General features: G+C 35.8%; 1 protein-coding gene across 2 annotated transcripts in view; it reads left to right on the top strand.

The window, feature by feature from the left end:
- LOC150104400 (protocadherin Fat 4-like) overlaps positions 1 to 17,649 on the top strand; it is a 345,892-nt gene that overhangs the window by 280,197 nt on the left and 48,046 nt on the right. For both annotated transcript variants that reach the window (XM_090396350.1, XM_090396351.1), the window contains one exon: positions 4,341 to 4,598. In XM_090396350.1, the coding sequence (XP_090252476.1) occupies positions 4,341 to 4,598 (258 nt within the window). The remainder of the gene's footprint in view (positions 1 to 4,340; positions 4,599 to 17,649) is intronic.

Consider the following 17,649-nt stretch of genomic DNA (forward strand, 5'->3'; position numbering starts at 1 on the left):
GTAGTGATGCCGATACTCCTGGATCGGAAGAGAACGAATATTCATTCGCTATACTACTGCAGAGGAAAACTACATTGAATGGGTTCTGCTTTAAGGCATATAATTTCTGTTTAATTTGTTTCAGAGAGACAAATATTCAGACTTAAAATCTGCTTTTAAAAAGATTTAAAACAAGTGTTATTCATATTTTCTACTAGATTAAGTTATTATCTGTTCTGTTATTTGAACTATTTTTACGTGCATGAAAATAAAATTCTGCGAAGATGCATCTTTAAATTTGCATAGTCACAGAATTCGGAATCTTCTTAGTGAGAAGAACCAAACCTATTCTTCGTGTATTGAGGCATAGATGGAAAATAAGAATGTTGTGGTTCCTTTAATGGAATGAAAACAGTAAAAAAGAACGAATTAAGCGACAGTTTAATGATTCCAATATTTTAATTCAGTCGCAGAGACTCCTTCAAAAGTACATAAAAATTGTAGAATGCAGAAAGCTAACAAGAAATAAAGCAGAACTGAATAGACGGTTGTTTCTCGCAACCATATTTATTTGTTAGGTTAGTGTTAAGGATGGTTGTGTGTATTGTAAGAAAATGTTTGTCGATTTCTTTCAATCGATTTTTTTAATATTACAATTCAAATATTACACAGGGCATCAAGGTTGTTGCGTTATTCACAGAGCCAAAGTACAAATACGCTGACTGGATGAAAGATGAGAGAAGAGGAGAGGAGAATAGAAAGACGGGATTTAGTAGAGCTTCAGTCTCTCTTCTAACTAACTTCTCTTCTAAAATAGACAAAAGTTAGCAATAAAGCTAACTTTTGTCTATTTTAGCCCTGAAATTGCGTTAAGTTTTGTATTTAGTTCGTCCTGTTGCTATGAGTTTGTTACCCACTGCTGCTGAGCAAAGGTCTTTCCAAATTTCCCTACTCCTTACTCTCTCTCTCTCTCTCTCTCTCTCCCCCTCCCTCTCTCATGGATCATCCTCATCCAGTTTTCTATTATTGCTATGATCGCATCTCTCCATTTTATATTGCCTTCCTCTGGATATCTTGCTTTCTCTGTGAATCCAAATGTAGTAAGGATTGTTCTTCTGTCATCGTTCATCCAAGCTATATAGTAAGTCTAGTAGCACCTTCTTTGTCTCTTTGAATAACATCAAATTTCTTGTAGACCGTCTAATATTTGAATATTTTACCTTATGTTTTTTAATTCGTAAACACTTCTTTCTATTGCTTGTTTGTATGTGTACTCAAAGTTTGTTTTGGCAGGGATCAGATATTGGGCACCGTATGATAGTATTCTCACATAGAATACTCTGGAATGAGTATTCTTTGTCATAGTTGTTGTTGAAGGATCTTATATGCACCAGTTTAAGTTCCACCCGTTTGCTTGTATTGTGCACTTCGTTTATTCAGCAGGGCCTTCTGAGAAGTGACAATATCATTAGCAAATCGAAGAATGCTTAGCTTCCTTACTGATATACGCTTATAGGCAATTTTTCTGAATACTTATTGTTGTAAAACGTCTAAACTGTTAGATCACCTTTACTGATTGACTGGGAATAAGTCTCCCTTTTAGCTTGATATATTCCACATTTATGCCTTGTTCTTCTAGAGTATCTAAAAGTCAGCATGATTCAAGTTCATGATTCATATTTTTCAATAATTTGATTTATTGTATACAAGTGATCTGCTGTAGAAAAGATTCCTAAAACCTGCTTGCTTATAAGGCTAGTTTGATTCTAATTGGCCAGAGATTGTGCTTTGAATTGATCTGATGAACAACTTTCATTTATAGGAAATAAAACTGATTTGATCTGTAGTTTATATCTGATCAGCAGTTTTTTTTCTTTTCTATAAGAGGATTTGTCTTTGATTGTAGTCACAAGTCTGGGATGAATTCATGAATAATAATATTGGTATAAAGTTTCACAAGGTAGCTAAGAATTCTTCTATAGTCATAATTTTTACAGTTTCCCATTTATCTCGTTCTGGACAGAAAGGATGGTTGTGGAAAGAAAAGTTTCACCTCACATGAAATATTCTCAGTTTCTGTGTGTGTGTGTGCTGATCTTTGTGACAGTGCGGTATTATCCAGGATCACTCTTGCTTAATTTTAGTTTGGTTTTCTTCAACTTTCATTAAGCCTGTTTCACTAGATTGTGTATGATATCCTCTTACTTACTTCATTAGTAAGATGAAGATGTAAGTTGATGTCTAATTCAGTCTTTCACTTACGAGTGTTTTGATAACGATGAAAATTGTTCACCTCTATACTGGACAGTAAGTGAATTACGTTAATGCGATAAATGAATTCATTATTCAAATTCATTCTTAGATCAAAAAGTCCTTGTAGAGATAACTGAAAGAAAGTTCTGAATTAAATGGTCTAGAGCTTAAAAGGAGATCAGATTTTTACTTGGTGGACTAAGAAGAAAGCGCAGAATAAACTATTGTCAACTTAGTCGGCGAAACATTTAAATCATTCTGTATTAACGTGGATTAGGGAAAATGCTGAAAATTGATGATCACAAAGTGATGTGATTGTGTTGACTTTTGAGGTACCAACTCTTCATTCCTGTAATCCTTTTAATTGCAGGTAGATAATATCAGTTTTCTGTTTGATTACTTTGGAAGGTATTCGTTTGGGTGAAAAGAGCAATCCTTAAACTCGTTCCATTGCCCATTCCTGAAGGACTCTAATATGAAGTTAAAATCCATCTATTTTTTTAATACTTAACGTTTATGTAAATCTTAGAAAAGTGAAGAATACTGATATACATTATGAATTATGGTGTTCAGAATACGCATAGAATCCATGGTTGTTGTTAATGTGTCCCAAACATTTGCACCATTCCTCAGAATGACAAACAGTGACTTCATCAGCCTAGGAGACGGTCAGTATGATATTGCAGGATAATAGCTTACAATGGATCTCGACCATCGTTCTGTATGTATATGATCATATTTTAAACATGCGTTTGGGAGGATAGGAAATCTACAAACTACACGCATTTTTTTCTAAGTAAGAACAAACACCGACATCATCACTTTTCCTATACTTGCTTGAACTCTGTCGGCAATTCTTGCAATGGCCGGTTGCAGAGATCATTGTTTCGGCAGTATTCGGAGACAAGTCCATGAAGATTAGGCTAATGGTAAGTTGCCTCCGCAATGTGAATCGTCAGTCAGGAATTATTTTCTGCTGTTTTTAGCAACTAAACGCTTGCATCTAGATCAAATAATCTGTGAGACGAGTGACTTGCGAACAAATATACTGCACAGCTAATTCTTTGTTTTATGCAGTACACCTGACAGCTGTGATAAAAAAAATGGAGACGAGTTAAGCTACACAGATTCTGTCATCCGACTCAGCAAAATAAAGTAATCTTAAGTTACGACACTGTAGAATATGCCTACGAGTAAGTTGACCGGAATTTTAGTTTTCGGCCAATGTTTCCTACAGTTGCTGATATGTTTTTTCTTTTCTGCTATGATAATTGTACTTCGTTGGCATGCCTACAATTTTGGTAACAGCCTATTGGAATACATGAATATCATGAAAATCATGAAATATGATTTGCACCTCATAACCATATCTACCTGTTTCCTGTCTCGTAAAACAACTACTTTCATTCTGTCTTGCTCAAAATTACCACTCACTTGTTTAAGAAATAAGTCAACTGATTTCTTTTTTGTCTAACCTCTTTCCTACCCGCCCGGCTATAATGGTAAAGATTTTAAGACGTAAACATAACTTCATCCCGTTTTGTATGTAGTTAGTTTGCACATTCTCGTCATGTGTGCTGTGAACATAATTTTCTCTGCACTTTTCAAATACTGTGGCAGAATTGGTTAATTCTCATTTTAGGGGAGTTCATAAGTACATGACATTCAAACTCTAACAACCAGTATTTGTTAATGAAATGTGGCAGGCGAACTGAATGATTGTTCTCCTTGAGTGGAATGGGTTGCGAGTATCAGTTGTGTGATTTGTCTGGTAATGGGTTTAAGGAGAAGTATGATAGATTGGGTCTCCCGCGATGAGTCTTCGGGCTCCATGGAGGGGCCCGTGTAATAATGAAAGTTTTTGTAGATTTTAATCGACACTTTTGTGCATCGTTTTAAAATTAAGGAATTTCTAGATGATACATTTTTCAACTGACAAATTTGTTTATTTGAAAAACACATTTGCTTATTTTTTAAACAAGTATTATTACTCAACACTTCTTTTTCACTAACAGCATGCATTTTGAAAATTTTCTACAAAAAATTTATAAAAGTAGGCGACCGACTGAAAAATATTTTCTTATAGAATCTAATTGTATCTATTACAGATGGAACTGTGTGGACGTTGTCAACCTTAGACTACGAGAAACAGGCGTTCTATAACATGACAGTGATAGCGTACGACCAAGGAAATCCCAGTCTTAGCTCCACTGCCAAGCTGTGGGTGACGGTTGCGGACACCAACGATGCCGTCCCAGAGTTCGCCAAGTCTGTATACACCCTCGAGGTAGCAGAAAGTAGACAACCCGGCGAGACAGTATTCAGTTTGGATGCCGGCAAAGGAGACTTCAAGTACACTCTGCTTAGTAAGTCGCTTTTGTTTGGAGGTTACCTTTTCAAACTAATTTTGGATTTGAAATAAGTGAATAGAATTTAATTAGAACTGCGACAGTTCAATGAATGATAGTCGTTATTTGAATAGCGTCAGTAAATGTTAGGGATGATGAGGAAATGTTGGCAAGGAAGAACCATAATGCAGTTTACTAATGAGAAGAGACAGATGTCACAATATGGGAATATTTACCTAAATGGTAGAACAGAAACAGTAGGAAGACGAACTACTCGTTGCAGTATATGAAACTAAAACAACAATTTGAATGAAACTAAACCATTATAAATAGGTTTATGTTTAAGAGTAGTGACAAAAAAGAGTGCATATAAGCTGTAACATGCTTTTCCTAAAACGAAATTGTGCCTACCAGAACTCAGATTAGCCATGTTTGGTGTTGAATGAGTTCATTAAGCCCTTTGGTTGGCGACCGCATTCTTTCTCTATTCTTTCCGTTAGGGATTGTAAAGTTCTTATGAATTAAGGAGAATGAAAATAAATTATTCTCATTGCATAATACCGTGATCTTGGCTTAAAAATCTGCGTATAGCTACGAACACAGCTAAAAAAAATAAAAAAATTCCTACTTAAAATTTTTACAAGTTTTGAATTTGACTAAGATGCTTTCTTACTTCATATATTTTGTACTCACTGTATGCACATTCATATATTTAAATTTGCCATAAATTTTGTTTTTACATTCCAGCCGATGAACTGACAAGGAATAGATCTAAACAACAGAAATTCAAGATCATAGCATTTAGATAATAGCATGTGATTAGATTTTTTTTTCTAAATAGGAATATTTTAATAAATAGTTTTCTATAAATTATCATAATCTTAATAATAAATAATCATATTTCGTTTCCCACGTTCTGAAAAGTAATTGATTTTTTCATCTCGCATAGGGATAATAGCCTGCCGACATTTCATCCTTTCTGACCAACCACCTTGCTCAGAAATCAGATTCAAGTGTTTGACTTCGTACTGGTCTCAATTAGTTCGTCAAAAACACCCCATTTTAGTCAATATTTGCATTAATCGATGGATGAAGAAATGTAGTAATCAGCCTTCGTTAGCTGCAAGTTGCAAAAATGTAAGGACTTCTAAGTGGCTACTTCATTTCACCGAGGAAAAGCTTCCGTTGAGTATTCAACTCTATTAATACGCTACGAGGCTCAGTTGGGTGTGGCATCGACCATAATAAGTCAAGTAGGCGCGTGACATTTTTCTGTGGCATTGATTAAGTTAGACCCTTGCAAAATGTGTTAATATTGCCCGGGGAGAGAGAGAAGTGATCAACAGCTAACGCGCACCTGTTCTTTTAGCTCGAAGAGCGGTGGGCTCATGTTTAATCCCTCATGATCGGAACTTTAACGAACCGTTTGCCATTCCTTCCTTCCTTCCTCTCTTAATTGACATTAGGCAAATGACATTAATGTCCTAACGCCCGAGAAGGTCTTTGTTTATGCGCTGCTTCCTTCTTTAGCACGCACACACACAAGTGAAAAACTGGGCGCTCATTGTGCAACAAAAACTGCAGTTTCAAAAGAATTGCTTTCCCACCACCCACACGAACCTCATCAAGCCAAACAGCACAGCGTCTTACTTGCTAACAGCAGTAAGAACTCGCTGTGCGTTAATTACTTTTTGGCGATGTGCGTTTGTGGAAACAGTCAATTTGGAATTCCCACCGAAGCAACTGCGTCTATGATGTCGACGAACGTATTTATGTTTGAAAATTATGGGTGTTCTGGCTCTTTCGCGGGAAGAAGAAACAAATCTTACAATCTCTCTACGAAACAATAAATCCATCAGTTAACAAAAAAGTCCATGTCAAGATTCCTCGCGTTTTACACGCAATTCGAAACCAAGTTTTCGACAGAAGCAAAAATGTTCGGATGTCCTTCAAATTGCTTCAAAGGAGCTTCAGGAATGGGAAGAGGATGAGGAGGGGGAATAGGAAGATGAAAGGCCTTACAAAATGGATTAATCCTAAAACACGTGTTTATGGTGGTTTACTTCAAATCGAGCAGTTAAATCCTAGTCTTAGTTATATAAGAATTAATCGCATTGAGTGTTATTGAATCCTTCGCTCTTTACGTTTTACTTGCTGCTGAATGGCCGTCGCAGCTTCTGCGGCTCTTTTACACGTGAGGGTCTGCAGTTCAGAGTAACGAGCAATCCTATTTTCATCAAAACTGCTTCTTTACGATAATGTACACATTGACATCCCATTTAAATAAATAATCTATTTACCTGCCTTTGGAGGTATCTGCGTTGGAAGAAATCTGAATTTATTCATGAGTGTAAATTTCCAGTTTTGAAAGGAGTTTCGGTAAGCTGTGCAGTCACTCTTAATTTCAACTTCAATGATTTACAAGTGATTATTAATTTATTATTATTTGTCTGCCTTCATTTTTAATTTGTCGTGTATTTCGTTACATGTGCATCGTAAATTTGTGTATACATAGAGTATAGCAATGCAGTTGTGATGTTAAAATTTAATTTTTAATTTTTTTTTTTAACCTCGCCTCATGTCAATGACAATTTCTAGAAAGATTCCAATTATCAGCATTCACTGTCGATGTCTTGAAGTTAATTTTGCCATCGCGTAGAGACGAGAGGTCTCAAAGAATTCCCTGTAAGTGCTTAGACTTCTATAAATTTTGTTACGATCGCCCAATTCACAAGCTGTGAATTGGGAGATCTCGGGTGCTCGGACTAATGGAGGTCAATACTTCCTGAGCGATAAGCAAACAGAGGAATTAGTAGAACGATTTAGAAAAGCAGACGTTCACTGGCTGGAAAATGTGGGGCGCTCTTCTGAAGTAGAGTTCTTGCAGTGTGTGCGTCCCTTTGTTAGAAGAAAAAACTAAACAGGACAGTCGCTTATGATAAACGGTTAAAAGTAATGAGTTCACTTCGTATAAACATCGTAATTCGTTTCTCATAGTAAACGAACATCTTCGTTTAAAGATTCACGTGAAAGCATTAACTAAATGTTGAAGGTAGCTCAGCGATGCGCCATCCTGTAAAGTCTAAGAGTGAGTTAAAAGCCACCATTTTCTTTTGTTAGTCCATAGAGGCCCTGGTTTGTAATTGGTCGGGCCCGCAGACACGGTTGTGGAATCAACATGAATTAAGATTGTCTTGATCACAGCGAAAAAAAATTGAAGCCAAGTGACCTTTCGTCGGATATCCTCTATAAAACGGAATTATTAGAAGTTTCCTTCTGAGCAAAGTGCGCTGTGAAGGATGTCATCGCAAACGTTAGCGAGGTGCTAATTAAAACGAGTAATTTCATTACCAACTGCTGTCAGGGGAACTGCCAGAAACAAATGAATTACTCTTTCTTAAAACAAGCCCTTGGAAATAAAACACGATATTTAATCACCGCATTAAACTTAGCTTTAGCGAAATTCGTCGATAGTTTTATTTTTTACAGCATCGCATTGAGTCACTGAAGAAATGCTACAAATATCGAAATATTTACTTTCAGTTAAAACATCCTAGCTAAAAGAAGTATGTTTTTAGGGGTTTACATGTACTGTGTTTTTGAAAGAAATAACAAAAAAAAAGGGGTGGGGAGTCATTCATTTTATGTGCATAACACAAGATGTGCAGGCGCCTTCTTATTCAAGAGACTTTATTCACATCTGGTGTCAGGAATCCCTGCAAAAGAGAGTGATTTTAATTTCTTTGTTAAACTTTTGGGATTTACAGCTCACGTTAATAACGTGCGTAGGAAGTTTCATTTTTCTATTGATCAGGTCATTATTAGTGGCCAAATTACGACTCCAAGTTCGATTATCGTGATAAATAATTCGATCACGTGTATCGTTTCAGTTTGTATGCAATCATCTCCTTACTTGATAATTTCGGAGGACCTCGGTTATTAACGTATCCTAATCTGCTAAATAACCTCAAATTTATTTCATTTGTGATTTTAATATCATTTCTATTTAGATGTGATTTTGCTTAGTCAAGTGATGTAAAATTGTTCATTTTCGACGCAAAATTTGTTTTAAATGTACGAAATTTGTCTTGACTGACAAAGTATTAAAGTAATAAAATTGACAGAAGTTTCATTAGTTATCTCCAAATTTTAAGAAAGAAACGATGAGAGTTGTTCTATTTAAGGTCTAATTATCTTCATGTTTTACAAGGTGTGTAGAGGAGGGAGAAGAAACAGGAATCTTCAGGGAGAGCTGCAGGTATTGTACTTCTCATGGCCTCGGTTTGTAAACCGATCTTTGATTGGATTTTTATGACTCCAAACCCTTCCATTCTTCAAAATTCCGTGAACTCGTAAACTGTCAAAATCTATTATTGTTTTTGTCATCTAGCGTTTTAACTTAAGATTTCGGTCATATTTCAATGCGATGATCATTCGAAGTCTCATAAAGGGATGCATGCATTTTCATGAGAAATAAACGCTTCCATCTCTTTATGTCAACGATTAAATAAAACTCCCTGCAGATTTCAATGTAAGTATGTTGTTCAGCTGGAATTCGACTTCTTAATTTGTATTCGAGTTTCTCGAAGAAACAGCTGCGTCTATATTCATATCTGCGTGTATTCAAATGTGCAAAATATTGTAAAAATATCTGATACATATCGAATTTCTCGAAAAGGTTTGCAATATTCCCATGCAGAACCCAATATCAATCTTATTGGGAAACGTGTGCGTGCTATTGGAACGAATCATATCATTAATCAGATAATTAAAAAAAATAAAAACAAAATTATTCATACGAACAGCAGTCTTATTTAATTATTTAATAAATAATTAAATAAGACTCAAGTCTTATTTAATTATTTATCTTATTTATCTTGAATTTATTAAAAATTCATCGGTTATCTTGTTTAGTGATCTTTTAAACTGTTCCAACTTTTTAAAAAAGAATATGGACAGAGTTGGAAATATGACTATGATGACACTTGATATTTTCTCCGAAGGCAATTTTATAGCCATCGGAGATGGCGTCTTCAGTAAAAATGGCGATGATCGAAATACTAAAATATTCCACATGGGCTCACTTTTGTGTTTTGAATGTTTTGCATTTCGGATTTGAAGAGGTCTCATTTATGCACCCAATGCAAAGAACTGCCTTGTCGGATTACCTAATTTGCGATATACGATGTATACACAGGAAACTATTTGACTTATTACGTTTGATATGACTTTCAAACGGAATGAGTCAAATGATTTCCAATATATGCATCGGAATTTGGACTGCATTGATAATAGTCAGTTAACTGCTTTCTCTGTTAGTTCTATAGAAAAACAAATACGTAACCACTTAATTGTTGTTCTCATATTAGTCCTATTAGCACGTTAGTGGAATGTATAGCCGCCGGTTCACAGAGAAAGCACCTGCAAATGATCTTTTTGTATAGCGCTGAAGGTTTGTTTTCGGGCAACAACACTTCTTGAGGAAGATTGCCTCAAAGGTCGATTGAATGAAAGAAAAGAAACAAATTCGATGGATTAGCTGTTAGACTGGAAATGACTGTTTGGCAGTTGCTCCTTGTGTTCTTATAGGCTTAGGGGAAAGGGGAGATGTGTGTATGTGAGAGAGGTGGAATATGGGTTACCTTAATTGCTTTACTTGAAGATGTTATGGATGTCATGGTCAAATGATCAGGAGAACAGATCTAAGCATTAAAACCAAACCGCGGAGAATTTCTGGGCGTGTAGAGAAATGTGTATAGCGATAAAACCGCCACCATCACTGGAATACGTATAAACAGCTATTTACTGATTTACCGTTGGGCCTCTGTGCGGTGAAATTGATCTCACCCAATAGTTGCGAGCAGAGTGAGAAGATGTTACCGGATCACGACTTTGATGGCGCTTTCCATAGGAAGAGGCTGACCATGAAAGAGTGAAGATAATGCAAGACGGAGCTAGTTCAGTTGCACAACTTAAGAACAAGTGATTTATCATATCCAGATCAGATTATTATCAAACGAATTTTTGTCTGTCTCTGGGTCTTTCCAGATTCGATTTTGTGACGTGTTCTTGAGAAACGAGGTATGATTTCATTGTGGCAGGATGTGATTTGCATTAGTTAACTGCAGAAACTGGAAGAAAAGAATGATACCTGGTCGGTTTTGTCTTCAGGTGTCATTTCAGTGGTGTCATCTGAATGGGACCGGAAAGACTGAGGAAAAGAAAGAAAGAGAGAAGTTGCGTCTAAATGACATTTGAAGGGGACCAGAAAATTATTACCATTTGCATAAGAAGCGAGTTTTATTATTATTATTATTATTATTATTATTATTATTATTATTCAAGATCTTCTGAAATAAGATTTACGTTTGTTGATGTTTTGCAGTGGCTACGTTTATCAGAAGGTGTTGAGAATCAATTGGAATACCCCCTGAAGCCAACAATCCAATACCACATGCTATTCTTGAATGGTCTTGGCACAGTTGTTGGCGAAAACCTGAGATCGCAGCCGTAATTGCGAATGTAGTATGAAACTTAAAACTTTTTCAAGCAAGAATATGGAAATTGTCGGACTATGGAAGGGAAGGTTGTCCCAGTTGGTGCGATTGTAGTGCAAAAGAACTCGGAATATGAGAAAGAGAGGAAATATCATACGAAGTGCTAGCAAATGCACCAGAAAAACCCTTAAAGAAGGGCGAAAAAAATTTAACATTAGGCATTCTCTGGTAAAGAACATCAGGTCGTTCAAATACACGAGTTCCACATGGATAATGTGTCGGTAAGAATCATTCAGAGCGTCGGGCTAGTGAAGGGTTTAGTATTAAAAGAAAATAAACGAGTTGTTAGGTCTGACTTCTTGAAAGTGATATGTGACATTTATTTTTGAGTTTGTGGAGAGTGTTGGTCAGATGGGGATGCTTTGAGGGTTTTTTTTATATTTTTGGTGCTTTTTTTGAAGATTATTCTGACAAAAATTGTTTTACTTCTCGTGGTAGAACAGAGTTAATTTGAGGAAAAAGATTTGCTATGAGAAAAATGTACTATTTAACATTTCCACTCAGAGAGTACTTAGTCCCCTTGCCATAAACCTCGGCAGTGAATCCTGATAATTCCAATTCCACTAACTGGATTTCTTGCAGAAATCATCCGGCACGGTAATTGACAAACGGATCAGCTGATCGGGAATCCTCCAAATGATATCTCGTAGACGCTACAGCAACCCCTCGAAAAGAGGATGTTCTCTCTCTCTCCTCTACGTATTTCATGAAGACATCACTCTTACTACTTGTAAACGATGAGAACAGAAGCCAAAACTCCCTGCTGAGTTTTGGCTTCTGTTCTCTAACCAAACATGATACGACCGTCTGTTCGTGCATTCCATAAACCTGCAACGGTGTTTACCAGAAAATAAGCCCACCTCACTCCTAATTAATTGGAATCCATGTGCAGAGGCGATACCTACCGTAATCTAAACGGATCACCTCACGAGAAGGCGTGGTTGATAAATGATCGGGGATATGTTGTGTTGTGTTTCGTTTGTCCATTAGTTGGAGTATCTAAGAAAATTTTAGAAGAAAAGAATTTAAAGTTACTGTTTGACTGAATCATGAAAACAACTCCATTTTCAGGTGTCAAATGGAGAGAGAGAGAGAGAGAAAATTGCAGTAACGGGTACATAATGAATGCATCCTGACGTTTATTTAAAATTTTTCAAAGTTGATTAGGCAGCGTTAAAAACGTCTTTAAATAATGAACAAAATGTATTGATAGAAGCACGCAACCGTTTCTATAAGTCACCACACATACACGAAGCCACCATAAGTCACGAAGCGATTTAAATGTTTAATGATATTGCTTATGGTAAACCATAAAGCAATATGATTAAAACGGATACATATAACTTTAATATAACGTAAATAATTAAAAACACAACGAAAATAATATAATCATTTAATTTTATATTGCTGAAGAATTTCATTAGCAACCGGTTGATTATTTGAAAGACTGACACATAACGCAGAATGAACTGTTGTACCTTCCACTGCTACAACGGCTTTGTCCTAGAGCATCGGTTCCCAACTCGTGGTGCGCGTATCCCCGAGGGTACGTGCTGGGCCGTTCATGGGTACACGAAAAATAATCAGTAATGGCAGAAAAACAAGTAAATAAAACGAAATGCAAAACGTTAGTTATGGAACAATAAATGTTAAGTTTGAATCACCGCTATTTTAAAAACAAGGGGTACAATTTACAGAAATGGATTTTAAAAGGGTACACAAGTGGAAAAAGTTTGGGGAACCACTGTTCTAGAAGTACAGGTGACGCAGGTATTGTATGTGTGATGAATTCGGTTGCATGTTTCCATCAACAAATTTCGCTAATTATTATTATTATTATTATTATTTTTTTTTTTTTTTGCTTTCATTTACTTCTTTCACACGTTGTGTGGCCGTTTTAGGCGAAGATCGAGAAGTCCCAAGCATATCATATTCTTCCTCTTATTGTTCACTATTTTATTTCCTTCATTTACGATATTTCACGTGCACATTCAGCTGGAGACTTTGCCATCGAGAGATCACGACTGAAATCACTAACCCACCTAGAAGTTCTTGTTGCATTCTGATACGTACATAAGTTCCCCGTGCAGCTTCTGAAAGTGATTCTTCTGGAATACAACACTTCTTCATGTCGGATATTTCTGAATAACGAATAGGAGTTTTTTTTTTTTTTTTTTTTTTTTTTTTTTTTTTTTTTTTTACGTCGAAGAAGTTACGAATGTACTTAGAACGGATTAACAATATTTATAATAGCAGTAATTTTGTTATTCACTTCTTCATCAATCGGAGAGACCGTCATCAGAAACAAACGTTTTCGTCGAGGAATGATTGTGCCTGCATTGCGAAATCAGAATTCTCAGTTAAAAGATGTAAAGTAGTTGATTGCATTTTCAGTTGTTGTCCTACGCTAAAGGAGCAGCGTTTTGCCTTGCAATAATATTACTGTCCGACCACAGATACTAGAATCCTGGCTGGCAGATTGCCAAGAAGAGGCGATTCATGTTGAAAAGGAGAAAGGAACAAGGCGATGTACGAATTCGTTAACATGCGAAATCACGTGCTTTATACGTAAAATTTTCCAACTGTTACAGGCAAAATAGTTACCACTTTACAAACTAAAATTTTCATAAAAGAAAAGCTAATTTTTCGACGTATAATAATAAACACTTATCCCACGAAACGCATTGATTACCCTAATATCACAATGGATTTGCCTTCTTCTGCCATACGAAGAAGTGTCTAGGGGTATCGCATCTGTGGTCGCACAGTACTTAATAAACCATTAAGTAAAGAGACGAATCTATCTTTTTATAACGGCTGAAAAGACAGATTGAAATATTATTAGGGGACATGTTTGTTGTCTGGTTTTCTAAGAAGACTCAGTTAACCAAAATAATCAACAGGGACATCACGTCAGAGGAGAGAAGTACTTTAATGCTGGTACAAGTCAAATATCGTCTAATACACTATAACGGAGGTACTGTAATACTGATTATAGTACATCAGACGATATTTGACAATTCATAATTATTAACACAGTGACAGTAATGATTAGCAACTTATTTGTTGGAATATCGAAAACAACGCATTCCTCGGGTTAAACGTTTCACAGTGCGAACCTTTCCTAGTCTATTCAGAGAACTTTTTAATTACAGCCTTTTATCACGAGCAGTGTAATGAGGCTTCACAAAGAGTCGCGGTATGTTGTTTTGTATATTATAATCAAATTTTCCCAGCACAATAATTCCCAAGAATAAGTACTAATCGCCTTAAAACTCCCAATTTCCTCTTAACCTTCCATCCGAGCGATGCAGACCTGATTTATGTATCTGCCCTAGAAAGAGATAACCACATTATGTAAAGGAAGTCAATCTGCATTTCTTGTAACTGTAAGACAAGTTGATCACAACGGTTCTTTCTCCTCTCTCTGTCGTTCCCAATCAACCTGCACGAGACTTAAGCTTATTTAGTGGCTTAACTGAATTCCGGATGATCTTTTTTCATGTGAACTATGCTAGGAATGCTCATTTTTATCTTCTTCTTGAGTTGCATATTAGTTGGACTGTGTGGGGTTGCTTCAGAGAGAAGGGAAGGTTGCTGCTGATGTCAAAAAGAGACAGAATGCTGAACTCGTTTATTAATAGCATAGAAGGCTACTTTACGAACAAAATAAATCAAGAACAAGAAGAGTTTAAATTAAATTTCCATGATATTTTTTTTCTTTCTTTCTTGAAGCATGTCAGAGAAAAATGAAAGACCTGTCAGAAAAATTAGCAGTGAGTTGAGATTAGATAAAAGGAATATCGTTATTGGATTATCGTTCAACCTGTCAATCAAGGAGATAGAAATTGCAGCCACCCAAAAACTTTAAACTATCGAGCGTTGGCTGAAATTGCTGAATATTTTCTCATTGAGGAGTTCTGATTCACGGAGGGGAGGAAGCACTGTAATTTGCGAAACATTTTATAAAGTCTTAACTAAATGACAGTTCTACAGTCGTATTTAAGATGGCAATACGTTCTCAAATTATTCAATAGAACTTGGACTGCGAATTGGATTAACACTGATGTCATCCGCGAGCAAACCGAAATTTCTAAACTAAATTATGCCTTGGGACACATTCATTTCAACTTTCAAATAAAAAAAATTCGGTTATCACCATCGTATTAGAAAACAAAATCAAAAGATAATAATTATTTATTGTTGTTTTCATTATATTTATGAAATATTTTAAAAAATGTACCTCACACCTGTTAAGAAAAGCACTCGGGATAAACCAAGCTCGAAGACATTCGTTATGTACGCCCTTAAATTTTCTTATGATTTGTTAAATTGACAAAAGAGGTTATGTACACACCTAACGTCTTCGAACTTCATGTATCTTGAGGGCTTTAATTAACGGGTGTGAGGTACAATATCAACATGTAAGGCGCAAAATCTTCGACTCATTTTCAGGTCCGCCTACAAAATGACATTCGAAGCATCTTATCTGATCGAATGAAGTTGGTAAAAATGCTGAAACATCAAATTATGAGCAAATGATATGAACATATTCATATGAATATGAAATATCTCTGATTTCCAACTTAGACCCCTGTAATATTGAAATCACTCGGTTTGTTTCAATTTCCTCATGTCTACGATGTGACAACCACATTGGATTGTTTTTGAGACCACAGGCTTAACGACAAAGTACCATCAGAAGCACTGTTCGTGCCTGAACTTGCATATCAGATTCATGCAACAAGGAGTCCAGTGAGCAAAACACATTTTTTTTCTTTTACTTCGTATATAAAAGATTTAAAGTTTCTAGAAAACACATCTTATTAAGTAGCAGAAATTTAAATGATATTGATTTCTGCAAAGTATAATGCCTTAGAAGGTGCTACATTTCGATGACGTTTAATGAATGTAACTGCAGTTGCAGTTAATGCGAGAATAGGAATTTAATGCAATGAACACTCCGTATGTTCATGATTTTATGCAATGGTTCAAGTGATAACAAGGTAAATCTGCAAGATCTTCTTGTATATGTACATAAATTGTAGAAGCATTCGTAACAGATGTATAAAGATGTTAACCATACTTCTACAGTTTGACCCTACCATTCTGCGTGCGTTTTTGTTTATTTTTTTTTTTAACGCTTGTAGTTTCTAAGGCTCCTTCGCAATCATACGACAGCATTTGTGGCACCGTAATAGTAGACTACCAGAAGATTTTTCAGAACTCCAAACTTTTTTTTTCTGGTTTCCGAGTAAGTTGATTTGATTTCTCTGGATTTTATTTTATTTTTTTTATTCTTTCGGAAACAGAGAAACACGAGCGCTCGCAATTATGATATGGCAAGATAGTTAATATATATTTTCATATTTTGACCATTTCTATATATGTATACAATTATCTACCATGAATACCATTTTACACCAAATTAATACCACTGAATGATTGTACAGAGCCTCCTTGAATTCGTTTCCGATATCTAACACAACGATACTTCTCAGAACTTTTTTCTAATGATCAATTACTCGTTCAAAACGGAAGAATATCACCTTCAATTCTAACCTACAATGATGATTCATTACTTTACTTTAAAACATCCTTAATACCGTTCATACTAATAAAATCTCCTTAAATAATTGAATTTAAATTTTTATAATCCTCAGTTCAACTTACATCTTAATCGCCCATATTTTAAGCGTAATCATCCGCCAAATGTGACTTTACGCATACTGGTAAATGCATGTAGATTTGGAAAGTTTTTCATATCACAAAATATTCTAGCCTAGCATCAAACATACGCGCTTTATAGGCATAATACGCTTTCTAGTTAGTCTTATTTGTTTAGGCGTAATCTAAACAACGAGACAACCACCTAATAACATCGAATAGCTCCCAGCACCAAGTTATTCATCTGCCCGATGTGCTGTGTGCATTCTCCTCCATATCAATAACTTTTATTAGAAAACGGCTCCAAAATTGCATTCATCTTTCTTGTTAAACCGGTCAGAAAAAATTAAATTTTAACCGTACTGTTGAGTCGTAAAAATTAACTAGTATATCTGAGACTCCAAAAATCCCTCATTGATGCATACTTCAAACAATGATCGATACTCAGTCCTAATTTCGTGTGGTCTTCAAATATTGACATTACAGCTTCAATTCCGTGATCAGGATACGGAATTAATGCCAAGAACCCTGCGCAATCAACAGTTAATCCCAGGGCACTCCACTTGCTGCATCAACCAATCGCAAGTGTGGTTATATAATCTCATCAACTTCCTTGCTACCTATCGATTCACTGCAGTGTCACTTTTCTCTAATTTACAGTCAAGATTGCGTCCGTGATACTTCTTCGAATGTCATGCTGAAATCTGTATTTATGATGTTGAAAGTACGTTTTTATGCAGTTTCGTTTCAACAACTTCTGTAGGCTTCCCTTAGCATCAGAAAACTTCTTGGATTTTTCTTTATGATTTGTGTCATATTTGAGCTGAAAAACACCCTTAGCACCA

Source organism: Typopeltis vanoorti, chromosome 8 (genome assembly GCF_054136105.1).
Source record: "Typopeltis vanoorti isolate ZY-2024b chromosome 8, IOZ_Tvanoo_1.0, whole genome shotgun sequence".
NCBI lineage: Eukaryota > Metazoa > Arthropoda > Arachnida > Uropygi > Thelyphonidae > Typopeltis > Typopeltis vanoorti.